Below are 17,119 nucleotides of genomic sequence, written 5' to 3'. Positions count from 1 at the left end.
CAGGCCGAATGTATGAACGGTCAGCATCGCTGACCGTTCCGCACGAAGCCGGGTTTGGCTTCGCCAGCATCAGGCTGGTGAAGCCCTATCTAAACAGCAGGGACAGCGCTGTCCCTGCTGTTAAGTCTGGGCTGCGCTGGGGATCTCGCGTGAACAGCGAGATCCCGCGCATGCCCAGTGCGGCCAGCCGGGGTACAGGAGATAGCGCATCAGTATTAACTGATGCGCTATCTCCAGAAAGGGACATCGCCGGAGGGGGGAGTTAACGCTCCCCCGCTTCGGCAGACAAGATGTTAATACATCTTGTCGATGTCCCTTCCTGCTTCGCCTCGCTATTGAGGCGAAGCAGGAAGTATCATAGCGGCGCGATAAGCGCTGCTATGATACATCTGCCCCAATATTTGTTACTGAAGAGTGGCCTCAGTTTTAAATACTGAAGTCCTTATTGAGAATGAACAGAAAAGTGTGGACTAATGTCTCAGTGAAGTTAAAACATTACTGCAATGTGCCATTCCAGCTTTTTATTAAATATATCACTACATTATTTATTATTTGTAATAGTATTTTTCATCTGTACTTTGAGACATCACTGTAAAATACTGTAGGGCATGAATGAAAAAAAAAAAAATTGAATACTCCCTTTCAAGACTATTTTTGAAAAGTGTGGTGAAAAATAAAAAAACTAAGACAAGCTTGATTAAACTGGGCATAATGGACAATGCATACTAGAAGATCAGTGGTGTCAAACTCATGGCCCTCCAGCTGTTGTGGAACTACATGTCCCAGCATGCCCTACCACAGTGTTAGCAATCCATTATATGAAATGTGTGGCAGGGCATGCTGGGATGTGTAGTTCCACAACAGCTGGCGGGCCATGAGTGACACCACTGTAGTAGATGGACCGTCAAATTAACGGACAATAGCCAGTGGTACAAACACCACAGCTGTTTTTTAGTCAGATTAGATGTACATCTGTGATGTCAGGAGCCCTGTCATCTGGGGCAGGGACATGCTATGGATCTCCTACTGGGCTAAAGCAAAATTGGTGTATGGCTGTGGAGAAGGCCATGACCAACATGCCGAGGAGATAACAGCATTCCAAAGAGATGTAGCCAGGGTTATAGAGAGCAAGAGGTGCTAGTTGAGGGCAGAGCCAGCTCTGCCATTAAGCAGCTGCCTAAAATGCCAAGATCTGGGAGTGCTACTGAGTCTGCCTATAATGAAATTAAGGTGGTTTAGAAGGACATCCTTGTTTTTTTAATGCAGGTGGCTGGTGCAAATGTCTATTACCCCTTTTCAACTGCAGGGCATACCTGGAAATTGGCTCAGTGGAAACTGCTACAAGGGAAAAAATTCCAAGTCTACGGACAAGATTGTTTTCTGGGCAACCAGCAGGGTGTTTAGCAGGTAAACGGAAATGGCTCTTATCAGGTTTTTATACACTGGTACATCCAAAAGCAGCCGATTGGCCCTTCCAGTGTGCTGGCTGCTGATGTAACCATTTTTAATGACATCCACAGGTTTTGCTGTGCTTTCCCAGGTTTTACAGGGTTCAGGGAAACCCAGAAGTGGTAAAAAATTCTGGGTCAGACCCGTGATTTTGGTGGAATAGAGGTATAAGATGGCACCTCCACACTTTTCACTTTAGGGGCTAGGAGGTGAATATTGGTGGCAATGTGGGGTTGGGGGCAGAAGGTTTAAATTTTGCCTAGGGTGCAGAGAAGCCTCACATGGCCATACCCAAGGGCCTGAAAATGACCAGCACACTGACTGGAGAATGTATGTGCAACAAATCAGCTCAAACCATTCTCCTGCAGAGGTAACAAGGTATATCTGATGTGGCAAGTACATCAACAGGATCAGCAGTGCATAACAGAGTCCTACAGAGGTCTGAAGGTATATGCTTTATGTCTGGGATAATATATGTAGCAATACATGGTTAATACTAAAGGGAGATTAATCCCTTCAGTGGCATGTTTCCCTGGGGCAGGACAAACCTTCCAGGGCAGGTTTTTTGTTCTTCGGGAGGCTTGCCACCTAGCAACAGCAGGTGGGTTAGGCAGCAAGCCTCCCGAAAATGCTGAGGGAGAGGAAATTAATTTTTTTTCACTTACCTCTCCCTATACAGCTACAGCGCCGCTGGTCAGATTTTTTCTGTCAGCAGACATGGAGGACAGTGTTTCTGTGTCTGCCACAGACTCACTCTATATGTCCTCCATGCCTGGCAGTATGATAGGGTAGAGAGGCCAGAAGGGCGCTGCCTCACTCCTCAACTGATTTATCCTCTTCTGAGGATATATTTATACCAAAAAGAAAGAAAAAGTCAGGTCAGACCGGTGGCACAGACGGACTCTGATTCTTAGGTAAATGAGTCTCCCCTGGAGGAGGCAGGGTCACCCTTCACCACACAGGAAAAGTCTCAAGAAGACAGATAAATGTAAGTCTTCTGATAAGGGGACCTGTTCATGTGATAAACCCCTCTTTCCTGGCATTGCCCGTAGCAGGCAACCAGATAGTGCTCGGAGCAAGCACACCTCCCCTGCCCGTAGCAGGCAGCCTGAAGGTACCCGGTCTCAGTATAAAGGGTCACCTGTAAAACAGTCACATCTCCCCCATAGGGAGTGTAACCCCCCTCCCTCAATGGACTGGGAGTCAGAAGAAGTAAACAGAATATCAGCTTCTTCAAAAAGGGGGGAATATAGTGACATTCAAATGGCTAGAGTGGCTCTTACAGGGAAGACCCCTCCACCTAAGCTATATGCTACCCACTGGGCACTAAAACAAAACTCTGAGGTACAGAAGTTTGCTCAGTTAGCATTCAGAGCAGCATTGATTAAGGAAGATGAGTTAGTGTTGCGCTCTCATACAGGGTTACCAGATGTACCCGCGCAATTTGCGCCTGGTATTGACCCAGCACTAATGTCCATAGTGGGTGAAAAAAGACAGGATGACACCACTGACCGTACCTTAAAAAAGATACAATACAAAATTGCAGACGCAGCTGGGCCGCTATTATTTGTGCTAGACAAGGCAGAGAGGGAAGGAGAATCCAGCGTCTCCTTAGATGCACTGGTAGCATCTAAAATGGCTCTCCTGAAAGCTATTAGCAGAGCAACACTGATTATAGGCCAGACCTTTAACCATATTACCAATACCCGCAGATCCAGATGGCTCACTACAGCAGGTCTGGCAGACTTGGCCCCTAAGTCACTAGAATTCCCCAATCTAGATAACGCCGATCTTTTCGGGCCCCAATTTATAGAAGAGGTAAAAATTCGCCATAAGGCACGTAAATCCTTTTCTGACCTCAAAAAAGGGAGTGAACGCTTCAAGAGGCCCTTTCCCCAAGGGGGTTGGACTTCAAGACCCGCAGGTCCGTCCCGAGAATACCAGGGCACAAGAAGAACCCAGTCTGGAGGTTTCGGCAACAGATCCGGCGATTGTCCAGCACTTTCGGGCTGGACAAGTCACTTGTTCCCCAAAGCAAAACAAGATGGCTCTGTAAGACCTGTACTAAACGTCAAAGGCCTAAACAGATACCTAAAAACCAAAAGGTTTCGTATGGAAGGCATATCAGACATTCCATATATTCTGACAAAGGACTGCTTCTGCATAAAGATAGACCTAAAAGAGGCTTTCCATTCTATATCCGTCCATCCCAACCACAGACGATTTCTCAGAGTTGTCTGGAAAGACAGTATATATCAGTGGACTGTCATGGTATTTGGCCTCTCATGTGCACCCTATGCATTTACACGGGTCATGAAGGCGGTAATATCCCACCTTTGCCAGCGGAGCATACTGTGCATTGTCTATCTAGATGACATATTACTGATGCACCAGGACATCAATACCTTGATAAAACACAGGGACATAACCCAATCTCTCCTGTCCACCATGGGCTTCACTCTACACACCCAGAAGCCAATCCTCAATCCTACCAAAACGATAACATTCTTAGGGTTCAACCTGGACACCCATTCTTTCTCCCTGGCAGTCCCTCCAGAGAAATGGTTAGATACACAGACTTACATCCACAATACATTAAAGAAACGCAGACTAACCCTACGAGATTTAGCTGCAATCATTGGGAAAATGATCGCCATGTCCCCGGGTTTTCGCCATGTTCGCCTTATGTACCGAGAGATGCAGGGTCTCCTCAGGTCTCTATTACACGCACATTATACATGGACAGATACGATATTCCTGTCTAGGAAAGCAAAGACAGAGCTGTCCCATTGGAACACTCTTCCTATCCCTCCTCCTCGTCCGCTGATAGATCCCCCACCGTCTATGACAATTACTACAGACGAATCCCTAACGGGTTGGGGAGGGGAGGCTTCTCACAAGACAAAGCAGTCCGGGGAGTCTGGTCAGCAGAAGCAGCTCAGATGTTTATAAACATCTTGGAATTGCGGGCAGCGAAACTGGCCATGAAAGCTCTAGTTCCCAATCACATGACGAACACCTGCATACAGCTGTGCCTAGACAATACGACAGCGGTGTCGTACATAAACAGAATGGGCGGCACAAAATCCATTTCCCTGTGCAGGGAAGCCCTAGAGATTTGGGAATGGGCAACACAGAGGGAGATTATCCTAGTGGCATCTTACATCCCAGGCCAACTAAACGAGCTAGCAGACTCGCTATCCCGTGAAAAAATCTCCCTAGACTCAGTGGCTTTGAAAAGCCAACTTTTTCAAAAGATAAGGGAATCCTTCGGAGACCTAGAAATAGATCTCTTCGCCAGTCCCACAAACGCCCAAACTCCACGTTTCGTATCCAGAATATGGACCGAGGGAGTCTGGAGGATGGATGCGATATCCTTCCCATGGACAGACCTTCCTCACCCTTACGCCTTCCCACCCCCAGCCCTCCTCCTGAAAGTCCTTCAGAAGATCAGGGAAGACCGGGTACCCCATATAGTCTTGGTATACCCCGTTTGGCCATCCAGAGTGTGGTTCCCCTAGTCAACCAACTACGAATAGGCCCCAAGATTCCCCTGGGGCTATCCAAGGAATGCTTCCAGGGAACTCCAGACATACTAGAGACCCTTCACCAATGCATGTGGATGGCAATATTACTGGGTTACTAACCGACCTGGCCCTAGAATCACCCACAAGGGCACTAATTAATGTGTCCTTAAGACCACGCACTAGATCCAGATACTGTGCAATTATCAAAGAATTCGAACTCTGGAGAGGCCAACGTAGCTTACAAACTCGGGGCTCACCTCTCCACTTAGCCCTGGACTTCTTGGCATCTAAATATCAGGCAGGGTTAGCCTCAGCTACAATAAGGTCATATGGCTCAACTTTGGCCATTTTAGTTCCTAACCTAACAAGCAACAAACTTTACCTCCGACTACTAAGAGGTATCCACCTTTCCAGACCCCTCACACCAAAATATTCTAATACCTGGGACATTGAGCCATTCTTAACTTTCTGGTCTTCCCAGGATACAGTTGACGACATCAGCTTACTTTCCCGTAAATTAGCATCCCTACTAGCCCTGGCCATAGCAGCAAGAGGGGCAGAGCTAACCCTCATACACATCGAAGATCCATGGTTGTCACGTACTCCAACAGGATACCATATCATCCTGAAAGGGCATAAAAAAACCTCTTCCTTTAATACCCCAATAGTGGAATTTGAAGTCATCGAAGATTCCACCGACCCCAATATTTGCGTATCATCATGTCTAGAATCGTACCTTGCCTTAATGGCACCTGTTAGAGAAAACATCTCGCAGCTATTCTTCACCTTTAGAAAACCCTTCCGTCCCGCTAGACCCTCTACCATCAGAGGGTGGATAGTAGCTTCTATGAGACAAGCGGGTATAGATACTGACCAATTCAAAAGCCATTCCCTGCGGGGAGCCGCTGCCACTAGAGCAGCTGTTAAAGGCATTCCTCTGCAATTGATTATGCGAGCAGCAAGATGGTCCTCTGCCCGTACCTTTGCAAAGCACTATTGGAGACCAACCAATCTTCAAAAGACCGAATTTCTCAGAGCAACCACCAGGTATGTGGTAGTCTGCCCACCTTCTGTTGCTAGGTGGCAAGCCTCCCAAAGAACAAAACACTGGTTTGCAGGAATCTATGACCTGCAAACCGGATTTGTTCTAGGGAACAGGATTGCCACCTAGCAACAGCGCCCAGCCGCCCACCCTTGGTTTGCACCAAATGTCGCTAGGTCTGGAGTTTCCTCGAATAAATTGGTTGGATACTAAAATTTTCCTCCTTTTTCCCATGAGACGCACCGAGGGACCAAAAGAAGCCGCAAGCAGCTGCCAATAAGGACCAGAAGTAAACTACATCCTACAGTCTGCAGTTAATATTCACGCGTCACCAGTTTCTTACCTGTTTCGAGTTCAGTCTTAAGGAATTCAATCATCCTTACAAAAGGATCGTCAACCCATTTAGTTAGCCCAGTTACTCAGAAGGGCTGCCGGTTTTTCAGTTTAATAAACCTTTCTCTGGTTTCAAGGCATTACTGGTTTGTGTCGTTCCTTACCTAGGTATTTTCCAGGAGTAAAACCAAGCCAGAAGGTCATAGATACCTTCTCATATACCTGGAGGACAGGCTGCCACCAGTGAGCTTCCGAAAATATGACCAGTGCTTGGGGGGCGCGCTCATGTGTGCGCGCGCGTGCACGTGATGTCCGCGCGCACGCACGCGCCACCAGCAGCGCTGTAGCTGTATAGGGAGAGGTAAGTGAAACATTTTTCATTTCCTCTCCCTCAGCATTTTCGGGAGGCTTGCTGCCTAACCCACCTGATGTTGCTAGGTGGCAATCCTGTTCCCCAGAACAAATCCGGTTTGCAGGTCATAGATTCCTGCAAACCAGTGTTTTCTGCCCCAGAAATACTCACCACTTAAGGAGCTGTCGCTGCTCTTCTGCGGCAGCCCCTGCTCCACCAGGGTAGTCGCTAGTTTATGGCGTTTTGTGCTGCTCTGAGTGGTTGTGCCCTCAGGTGCCCATGATGATCATCGACGGGAGTGATCGGCAACAGCAGAGGACCCCGGCATCTGTAGCCACAATGGGGAGGTGGGCGGGTGGTTTGTGCTGCCAGGTGGTGGTTTGACAGTGCTGCACTGATGGAAACAACACTGGCACACACATACATATCAGTGGATGTCCGCAAATTTTAAAGAGATAAAGTACCAACCAACTTATGTTATTTTTCTAACAGTCTGTAAAATGACAGCTCAGTGGTATTTTATCTCTCTCCAAACTGTGATAACTCTCCCCCAACTCTTTAAAAGTAGAAAATGGAGCCCAATTTATTGTAACTGCTTTAATTTGTTTGCACTAACATGATAGCACTTCACAAATAGTACTGTGAGACACCATTAGTCTATTCACAATAAATGGTCAGCTGTAAATCTAGATGATGGGTAAATCTCCCAGCACTAGGACCAGGGCCGGCGCCACCACTAGGCAAATCTAGGCATTTGCCTAGGGCGCCGGCCACTGGAGGGCGGCATTCTGGCCCCCGTGCCGCGGGGGGTACCTGTCCTGCGGCGCTGTGTATTTAAAGCTGGCGGCGGAGGCAGCGAGGGGTCCCTGCAGTCAATAAGAAATAACGAGCGATATCCGCCGGGCTATGCGGAAGCGCTTCTGTTGTGAAAACAATGTCCGCACGCTGATTGGCTGAGATTCAGCCAATCAGCGTGCGCCGTGCGGCCAGTGTTTTCACAACAGAAGCGCTTCCGCATAGCCCGGCGGATAGCGCTCGTTGACTGCAGGGACCCCTCTCTGCCACCAGCTTTAAATACACAGTGCCGCAGGACAGGTACCCCCCCCTCCCCCGGTGCGCCTGCTCCGGTGCCTTGCACCGGCCCTGACTAGGACATTTTAAAGATAACCATAGACCAGTGATGATACTACATAAGTTCTGTAGCGTAAGCGGTGGCCGCAAAGATGAGTAAGTACTGAAAAAAATATTTTAAAAAAACTGTTTTACATATCTTTAGGTTTAATTATGGAACAAGATTTGCTGTTGTTTCTGCACGTGTGTCTGAGACCACTAACCCGAGACATCCCTATAAGGCTCCCAAAGCATACAGTTTGGGAACCACGGCCTGAGAAGTAGAAATATCTGCAGTGAATGCAGCCAGTAATAAGAGGTTTCTAACGTGCCAATCTGTGCTCAGTGCTGGCTGTGTTACCGTATGTATGTACTTATATATGAAGGTACTGTAGGTGGGTGGTTTTAGCTGCCTGCTGCCTTACCTTTCCGCAGCTCCCTGTCCCACACGGAGACAATGACACGGGAATGCTTCCTATGGTGAATGAGCCACAGGGACAGGGTCTGCACGCTCTGCTGGGAGTTACTCAGCTCCGACAGCTTCTTCTCCAGCACCGCCTCGGAGAACGCAGACATGCCGGACGCTGCGAACAGTGGCCAGCGCTACAGGGAAGCAGTGCCCCGGTCCTCCCATGCAATGTCAGCGATACCCAATACCGACGTCCGCTCTGTCCATGTGGGCCCGCCACTAGTGCTAGAACTCAGCCGGGTTACGGATCTGTTGACAGCTGACGTTGCTAACGCCCCAATTACAGGAACCTGACATGATGCCGACGGAAATGTCGTCAATCAGTAGATGTGTCGCGTACCAATGGCTGCAAGATAGCCGCTTTTTACAGAATACCTTCCGTTCACTATCAGTGCTGCCACCAGGTGTCCGGCTGGTAATAATGCAGCGCCTGTTCTGTTTCTTTTCTTGCATGTACATAAAGATGGGATGGGCTAGAGATGGGCAAAACGGGTCACTAACGAAAGCTGGGATCCAGTAGATCAGCCCGTGTAAAAGATACGGATCTTTTGCACGAGTCAACGGTTCACTTTGAAAGAAGGGGTAAATTGATAATAACGAAGCATAATTTGTTTTACAATAATTTATTGCCATTTTTACGAGGCTGAAGTTGGCTTATTATTCGGCCAGCTTCTTATTCGAGCTCCAGCTTCTTATTCGAGTTCCAGCTTCTTATTCAGAACAATCACTTTTACAAGGGTTAATGAATCATGAACCACAAATTTGACTGCAGAAATCAACACAGGGGGGTCACGTACATATGACCCACTAGCAATTTCTTTTGACCAACAAGGTTTTGGGCAGAAATTGGGCACTAAAGTCGGCATGGGTCCCAGAATTCATCATTTTGAATAAGTAGCTGGTGTCCTGCAAGGGTTAAACAGCGTTGGTCAAAAAATCTTACACTTGGAATCCACACAGGGGGGTCACTTACATATGACCCACTTGCCATTTCTTTTGACCAACAAGGATTTGGGCAGAAATAGGGCAGTAAAGTGGGCATAGGTCCCAGAATCATCATTTTGAATAAGTAGCTGGTGTCCTGCAAGGGTTAAACAGCGTTGGTCAAAAAATATTACACTGAAAACCCGCACAGGGGGGTCACTTACATATGACCCATTTGCCATTTCTTTTGATCAACAAGGATTTGGGCAGTAATAGGGCACTAAAGTGGGCATGGGTCACAGATGTCATTATTTTGAATAAGTAGCTGGTGTCCTGCAAGGGTTAAACAGTGTTGGTCAAAACATATTACACTTGAAATCCACACAGGGGGGTTGCCTACATATGACCCACTTGCATTTTCTTTTGACCAACAATGATTTGGGCAGAAAATGGGCACAAAAATGGGCATGGGTCCCAGAATCATCATTTTGAATAAGTAGCTGGTGTCCTGCAAGGGTTAAACAGCATTGGTCAAAAAATATTACACTGGAAACCCGCACAGGGGGGTCACTTACATATGACCCACTTGCCATTTCTTTTGACCAACAAGGACTTGGGCAGTAATAGGGCAGTAAAGTGGGCATGGGTCACAGATGTCATTATTTTGAATAAGTAACTGGTGTCCTGCAAGGGTTAAACAGTGTTGGTCAAAACATATTACACTTGAAACCCACACAGGGGGGTTGCCTACATATGACCCACTTGCAATTTTTTTTTACCAACAATGATTTGGGCAGAAAATGGGCACAAAAATGGGCATGGGTCCCAGATATCATTTTGAATAAGTAGCTGGTGTCCTGCAAGGGTTAAACAGCGTTGGTCAAAAAATATTACACTGGAAACCCGCACAGGGGGCTCACTTACATATGACCCACTTGCCATTTCTTTTGACCAACAAGGATTTGGGCAGAAATAGGGCAGTAAAGTGGGCATAGGTCCCAGAATCATCATTTTGAATAAGTAGCTGGTGTCCTGCAAGGGTTAAACAGCGTTGTTAAAAAAATATTACACTGGAAACCCGACAGGGGGGTCACTTACATATGACCCACTTGCCATTTCTTTTGACCAACAAGGATTTAGGCAGTAATAGGGCAGTAAAGTGGGCATGGGTCACAGATGTCATTATTTTGAATAAGTAGCTGGTGTCCTGCAAGGGTTAAACAGTGTTGGTCAAAACATATTACACTTGAAACCCACACAGGGGGGTTGCCTACATATGACCCACTTGCCATTTATTTTGACCAACAATGATTTGGGCAGAAATAGGGCAGTAAAGTGGGCATGGGTCCCAGAATCATCATTTTGAATAAGTAGCTGGTGTCCTGCAAGGGTTAAACAGCGTTGGTCAAAAAATATTACACTGGAAACCCGCACAGGGGGGTCACTAACATATGACCCACTAGCCATTTCTTTTGACCAACAAGGATTTGGGCAGTAATAGGGCACTAAAGTGGGCATGGGTCACAGATGTCATTATTTTGAATAAGTAGCTGGTGTCCTGCAAGGGTTAAACAGTGTTGGTCAAAACATATTACACTTGAAATCCACACAGGGGGGCTGCCTACATATGACCCACTTGCATTTTCTTTTGACCAACAATGATTTGGGCAGAAAATGGGCACAAAAATGGGCATGGGTCCCAGAATCATCATTTTGAATAAGTAGCTGGTGTCCTGCAAGGGTTAAACAGCATTGGTCAAAAAATATTACACTGGAAACCCGCACAGGGGGGTCACTTACATATGACCCACTTGCCATTTCTTTTGACCAACAAGGACTTGGGCAGTAATAGGGCAGTAAAGTGGGCATGGGTCACAGATGTCATTATTTTGAATAAGTAACTGGTGTCCTGCAAGGGTTAAACAGTGTTGGTCAAAACATATTACACTTGAAACCCACACAGGGGGGTTGCCTACATATGACCCACTTGCAATTTTTTTTTAACCACAATGATTTGGGCAGAAAATGGGCACAAAAATGGGCATGGGTCCCAGATATCATTTTGAATAAGTAGCTGGTGTCCTGCAAGGGTTAAACAGCGTTGGTCAAAAAATATTACACTGGAAACCCGCACAGGGGGGTCACTTACATATGACCCACTTGCCATTTCTTTTGACCAACAAGGATTTGGGCAGAAATAGGGCACTAAAGTGGGCATGGGTCACAGATGTCATTATTTTGAATAAGTAGCTGGTGTCCTGCAAGGGTTAAACAGTGTTGGTCAAAACATATTACACTTGAAATCCACACAGGGGGGCTGCCTACATATGACCCACTTGCATTTTCTTTTGACCAACAATGATTTGGGCAGAAAATGGGCACAAAAATGGGCATGGGTCCCAGAATCATCATTTTGAATAAGTAGCTGGTGTCCTGCAAGGGTTAAACAGCATTGGTCAAAAAATATTACACTGGAAACCCGCAAAGGGGGGTCACTTACATATGACCCACTTGCCATTTCTTTTGACCAACAAGGACTTGGGCAGTAATAGGGCAGTAAAGTGGGCATGGGTCACAGATGTCATTATTTTGAATAAGTAACTGGTGTCCTGCAAGGGTTAAACAGTGTTGGTCAAAACATATTACACTTGAAACCGACACAGGGGGGTTGCCTACATATGACCCACTTGCAATTTTTTTTTAACAACAATGATTTGGGCAGAAAATGGGCACAAAAATGGGCATGGGTCCCAGATATCATTTTGAATAAGTAGCTGGTGTCCTGCAAGGGTTAAACAGCGTTGGTCAAAAAATATTACACTGGAAACCCGCACAGGGGGGTCACTTACATATGACCCACTTGCCATTTCTTTTGACCAACAAGGATTTGGGCAGAAATAGGGCACTAAAGTGGGCATGGGTCCCAGAATCATCATTTTGAATAAGTATCTGGTGTTCTGCAAGGGTTAAACAGCGTTGGTCAAAAAATCTTACACTTGGAATCCACACAGGGGGGTCACTTACATATGACCCACTTGCCATTTCTTTTGACCAACAAGGATTTGGGCAGAAATAGGGCAGTAAAGTGGGCATGGGTCCCAGAATCATCATTTTGAATAAGTAGCTGGTGTCCTGCAAGGGTTAAACAGCGTTGGTCAAAAAATATTACACTGGAAACCCGCACAGGGGGGTCACTTACATATGACCCACTTGCCATTTCTTTTGACCAACAAGGATTTGGGCAGTAACAGGGCAGCAAATTGGGCATGGGTCACAGATGTCATTATTTTGAATAAGTAGCTGGTGTCCTGCAATGGTTAAACAGCGTTGCTCAAAAGAAATGGCAAGTGGGTCATATGTAAGTGACCCCCCTGTGTGGATTTCAAGTGTAAAATATTTTGACCAACGCTGTTTAACCCTTGCGGGACACCAGCTACTTATTCCAAATGATGAAATCTGGGACTTATGCCCACTTTAGTGCCCTATTACTGCCCAAATCCTTGTTGGTCAAAAGAAAAGACAAGTGGGTCATATGTAAGTGACCCCCCTGTGCGTGTTTCCAGTGTAATATTTTTTGACCAACGCTGTTTAACCCTTGCAATACACCAGCTACTTATTCAAAATGATGATTCTGGGACCCATGCCCACTTTAGTGCCCTATTTCTGCCCAAATCCTTGTTGGTCAAAAGAAATGGCAAGTGGGTCATATGTAAGTGACCCCCCTGTGCGGGTTTCCAGTGTATTATTTGTTGACCAACGCTGTTTAACCCTTGCAGAACACCAGCTACTTATTCAAAATGATGATTCTGTGACCCATGCCCACTTTAATGCCCTATTTCTGCCCAAATCCTTGTTGGTCAAAAGAAATGGCAAATGGGTCATATGTAAGTGACTCCCCTGTGCGGGTTTCCAGTGTAATATTTTTTGACCAACGCTGTTTAACCCTTGCAGGACACCAGCTACTTATTCAAAATGATGATTCTGGGACCCATGCCCACTTTACTGCCCTATTTCTGCCCAAATCCTTGTTGGTCAAAAGAAATGGCAAGTGGGTCATATGTAAGTGACCCCCCTGTGTGGATTCCAAGTGTAAGATTTTTTGGTACTTATGTAGTATCTGGGCTGCCGATTTCTAAATCGGGTCGGATCGGGAGATCGCATCGCATCGCATGCGACCATGCGATTCGATGCGATGCGATGCGATGACCCGATTTTTCCATAGGAATCAATGTTAAAATGGACTGAGTCCATTTTAACATGGAATTCAATGGGAAAAATGGGTCCTTTTCATACCCCTACTATCCAAGTGGGCATGGAGTTGGATATAAACCTGTGGCGAGCGTAGCGAGCCACCGAGCCCGAAGCGTGGCGAGCGAAGCGAGCCCCGCGAGGGGACGAATACCGTCCCCTCGCGGGGCTCGCTTCGCTCGCCACGCTTCGGGCTCGGTGGCTCGCTACGCTCGCCACAGGTTTATATCCAACTCCATGCCCACTTGGATAGTAGGGGTATGAAAAGGACCCATTTTTCCATAGGAATCATTTTAACATTGATTCCTATGGAAAAATCGGGTCATCGCATCCGATATCGGATGCGATGCGATGCGATGCGATGCGATATCGCATCGCATCGCATCTGATTGTATGCCTTAACTTAAGGCATACAATCAAAAAATCGGCAGCCCAGATACTACATAAGTACCGATTTTTTGACCAACGCTGTTTAACCCTTGCAGAACACCAGATACTTATTCAAAATGATGATTCTGGGACCCATGCCCACTTTAGTGCCCTATTTCTGCCCAAAACCTTGTTGGTCAAAAGAAATTGCTAGTGGGTCATATGTACGTGACCCCTCTGTGTTGATTTCTGCAGTCAAATTTGTGGTTCATGATTCATTAACCCTTGTAAAAGTGATTGTTCTGAATAAGAAGCTGGAGCTCGAATAAGAAGCTGGAGCTCGAATAAGAAGCTGGCCGAATAAGAAGCCAACTTCAGCCTCGTGCCATTTTTTTTTATTTATTTTTATTTTAAAACAGTGAGCTGAACAAATAAGATCATACATGACCGAGTAAAACACTGATCGATGGCTGGATGCAGAATCGCCATTGATGGCGTCTGCACCGATGGCCATCCCTAGCAGCAGCAGCCTTGTTATTCTTTCTTTTACTTGCAGTCGCAGCACTGTACTCAGTCTCCAGAGTTAGTACATCTCAGTTGCCACAGGTGGCAGTGCTGAGATCAGGCAAATGCATTGTAAAGAAAAACTAAACTGAAAGTAAAAGAATGACGGATCTCACCATTTTGGGATCAGCGGCTCCCTCAGTCTTTTATGGGATCTGTTTAAAAGACCCTATTCGTTCGCAAATGACCCATCTCTAGAAACTGCCGCTACAACTGTCTCCGGTGCTTTATTGTACCGGGGCTTCCACCATCAACCAATAAGTCATAGTTGCCTACCCTCCTGCATTCTGCATGAAATAACACCAATCTCCCTCTCTCCCTTATTAGTCTAGCAAACTCCCTCATTTCACCTAGCCCACATTACACTGTTAACATTTTGGGGAAAAAGGCAGTGGTGGAACTTGTGAGTGGTTGGCCCAGGTGCAAAAATATAATTTAGGCCTCCCACCTCCACTCCAACCTAAGTTCACAATATGCCACACAGCAGTGGTTGGCAGCAGTGGGCCCCACCTGCTGCACCAATGGTAGTTCCGCCTCTGGAAAAAGGAATGAGAGATATATACAGTTACATTGAATCATCAGAGCTATTTCGTAGCACTTTACCAAGTATAGTATCTCTTACTAACTGCTTTGGGGCTCATCTAAATTTGGATATGTCATTTTAAAAGATTCCACTCAGATATAGCAGTACACACCCACAATTTTAGGTGCCTCATTTACAATTCCTTTTCACAAGCTCTGCATACATGCAACTAGACATGGGTGGAGCATGACACGCCCCCTCAATGGGGCGCTGTGCAAAATTCTATTACCAACTATAATCTCCCTGAAACTCATGTTCAAAAGTAGGCAAGTATGCAATAAGTCATACAGTAACGCTATCACACAAGTAATTTGCAATTCAATTAGCCAAGAACACTTCTAAATACACTAGTGCTGTGAATCACAGACAAAAAGCAAAGGATATCTTTGTATAAATCATACTTGCCTACTTTTGAAAACTAGTTTCAGGGAGATTATAGTTGGTGGTGAAATGTTGCACAGCGCCCCATTGAGGGGTGTGTCTAGTTCCATATATGGAGAGATCGTGAAAAGAGATTGGGAACATGGCACCTAGATGCGTGGTTGTGTACTAGTACATCTGAGAGTAATCTTTTAAAATTCCATATACAAATGTAGATGAGCCCCAAAGTGCTGGGAAATGGTGCTGATGATTCAATGTAAATGTATCTGTCTCATTCCTTTTTTTCCCAAAAATGTAACAGTGTAATGTGGACTAGGTGAAATAAGGAAGATTGTTAGACTAATGAGGGAGAGTGGGAGATTGATGCTATTTCAGGGAGTCTCCTGCAGAATGCAGGAGGGTAGGCAACTATGGTATAAATCAGGGTCGCCTACCTGAACCTCTCCTTCAGGGAGAAAATGCTCTGTTGCTGGACTTCCCTGGTAATGTATGATTGCACCTCTAGGGAAACACCTTTCTTATCAATTAACTAGCTCACCACAGGTGATGGTAATCATACATTACCAGGGAAGCCCAGGACAGAGCATTTCCTCCCTGAAGGAGAGGGTCAGGTATAAATTTGATCCCAAATAACCCTGGTATAAATTTGATCCTAAATAATGGAAATGAGGTGTGCTAATTATACAGCTTTCACATCGCAAAATGCAGGGTCGCACCTGGACTTTTAAGCATTTCAATGCTGACCTTACATTTTGCTCTCTTCACACGCCTTCATCAACCAGGTAATATTGCTGGGTCGCTGACATCATGCGGGGGTGGAGCATCATCAGGGGAGGCAGCGCTTGGAGCTGACACTGCTCCAATCACTTGCTCCTCCATCAGTGTGAACGGGAACCAGGTCTCTCGACCTAGATAATCCGTTCACACTGCACAGCAACATGACAATGAACTGGTAAGAACCCTGCTTTTTTAACGATTCGTATTGCCAGGTTGCTGGACCGAGTAAACCAGCAACAAACCAGCAGGAAACTGGTAATTAGGTGTGATATGAAAGGGGTATTAGAAAACAAATTGGGTACTTGTTTCCTAGCACGGCGCCCATCGTGTGTGATCGCATACCTTAAGTTAAGGTAACTTAAGGTATGCGACGGACGCGATATTTGGCTATTTTTAGCCTTTATTGCCAGCACTGAGAAAATCGCGTTGATCGCGTCCATCGCATGCCATTATAATGGCATGGGATACAACTGATGCGATTTTACATAGGGAACAATGTTAAATGGGCCAATGGCCCCAATTTTTGATTGTATAGGCACCCTAATGGGTAATTTGTATGTTAAATGCCCCTCCCATTGTTAACGTCAGCCCACGATTAACGCCAACCCGAAGTGTGGCGAGAGTAGCAAGCCCGCAAGGGGCGGCGATTCCCGATTCCCAGGATTTAAAAAATGCCCCGGGATTTTGCATCCCTAATCCTGAACATTAGGTGGCAGGTTTGTGAGCCTGGCCTAGAATGTGACATGCTGTGTTGCTGCCATTACCACACCTCACACCACCCAACTGATTTTTTGGGATGGTCTTGCTTCCCACTCGTGTCTGCCAGTGTCCTGTAATGGGTGGGGCAGTTGGGAGTCCCCCCTGCTACCCGCTGCTCTGCACGAATCCCTGTGCAGGCATGCGAACGGATGTCAGAATCGATCCCATATAGCCATCTCATTCAGCGCCCCCACCTCTTTTTTGCATTCTTACACTCTCCTCATACAATAAT

At 46.2% G+C, this 17,119-nt stretch overlaps 1 protein-coding gene across 2 annotated transcripts in view; it reads right to left on the bottom strand.

The window, feature by feature from the left end:
* Positions 1-8,621, bottom strand: part of RPRD1A (regulation of nuclear pre-mRNA domain containing 1A) — a 199,090-nt gene extending 190,469 nt beyond the window's left edge. For both annotated transcript variants that reach the window (XM_083188387.1, XM_083188388.1), the window contains exon 1: positions 8,239-8,621. In XM_083188387.1, coding sequence (XP_083044513.1) covers positions 8,239-8,389 — 151 coding nt within the window. In that variant the 5' untranslated portion in view covers positions 8,390-8,621. The remainder of the gene's footprint in view (positions 1-8,238) is intronic.
* Between the last annotated feature and the right edge of the window lie 8,498 nt (positions 8,622-17,119).

This window comes from Crinia signifera, chromosome 5 (genome assembly GCF_055691185.1).
Source record: "Crinia signifera chromosome 5, ASM5569118v1, whole genome shotgun sequence".
Classification (NCBI taxonomy): domain Eukaryota; kingdom Metazoa; phylum Chordata; class Amphibia; order Anura; family Myobatrachidae; genus Crinia; species Crinia signifera.
This window is presented reverse-complemented; position numbering and strand designations above follow the sequence as displayed.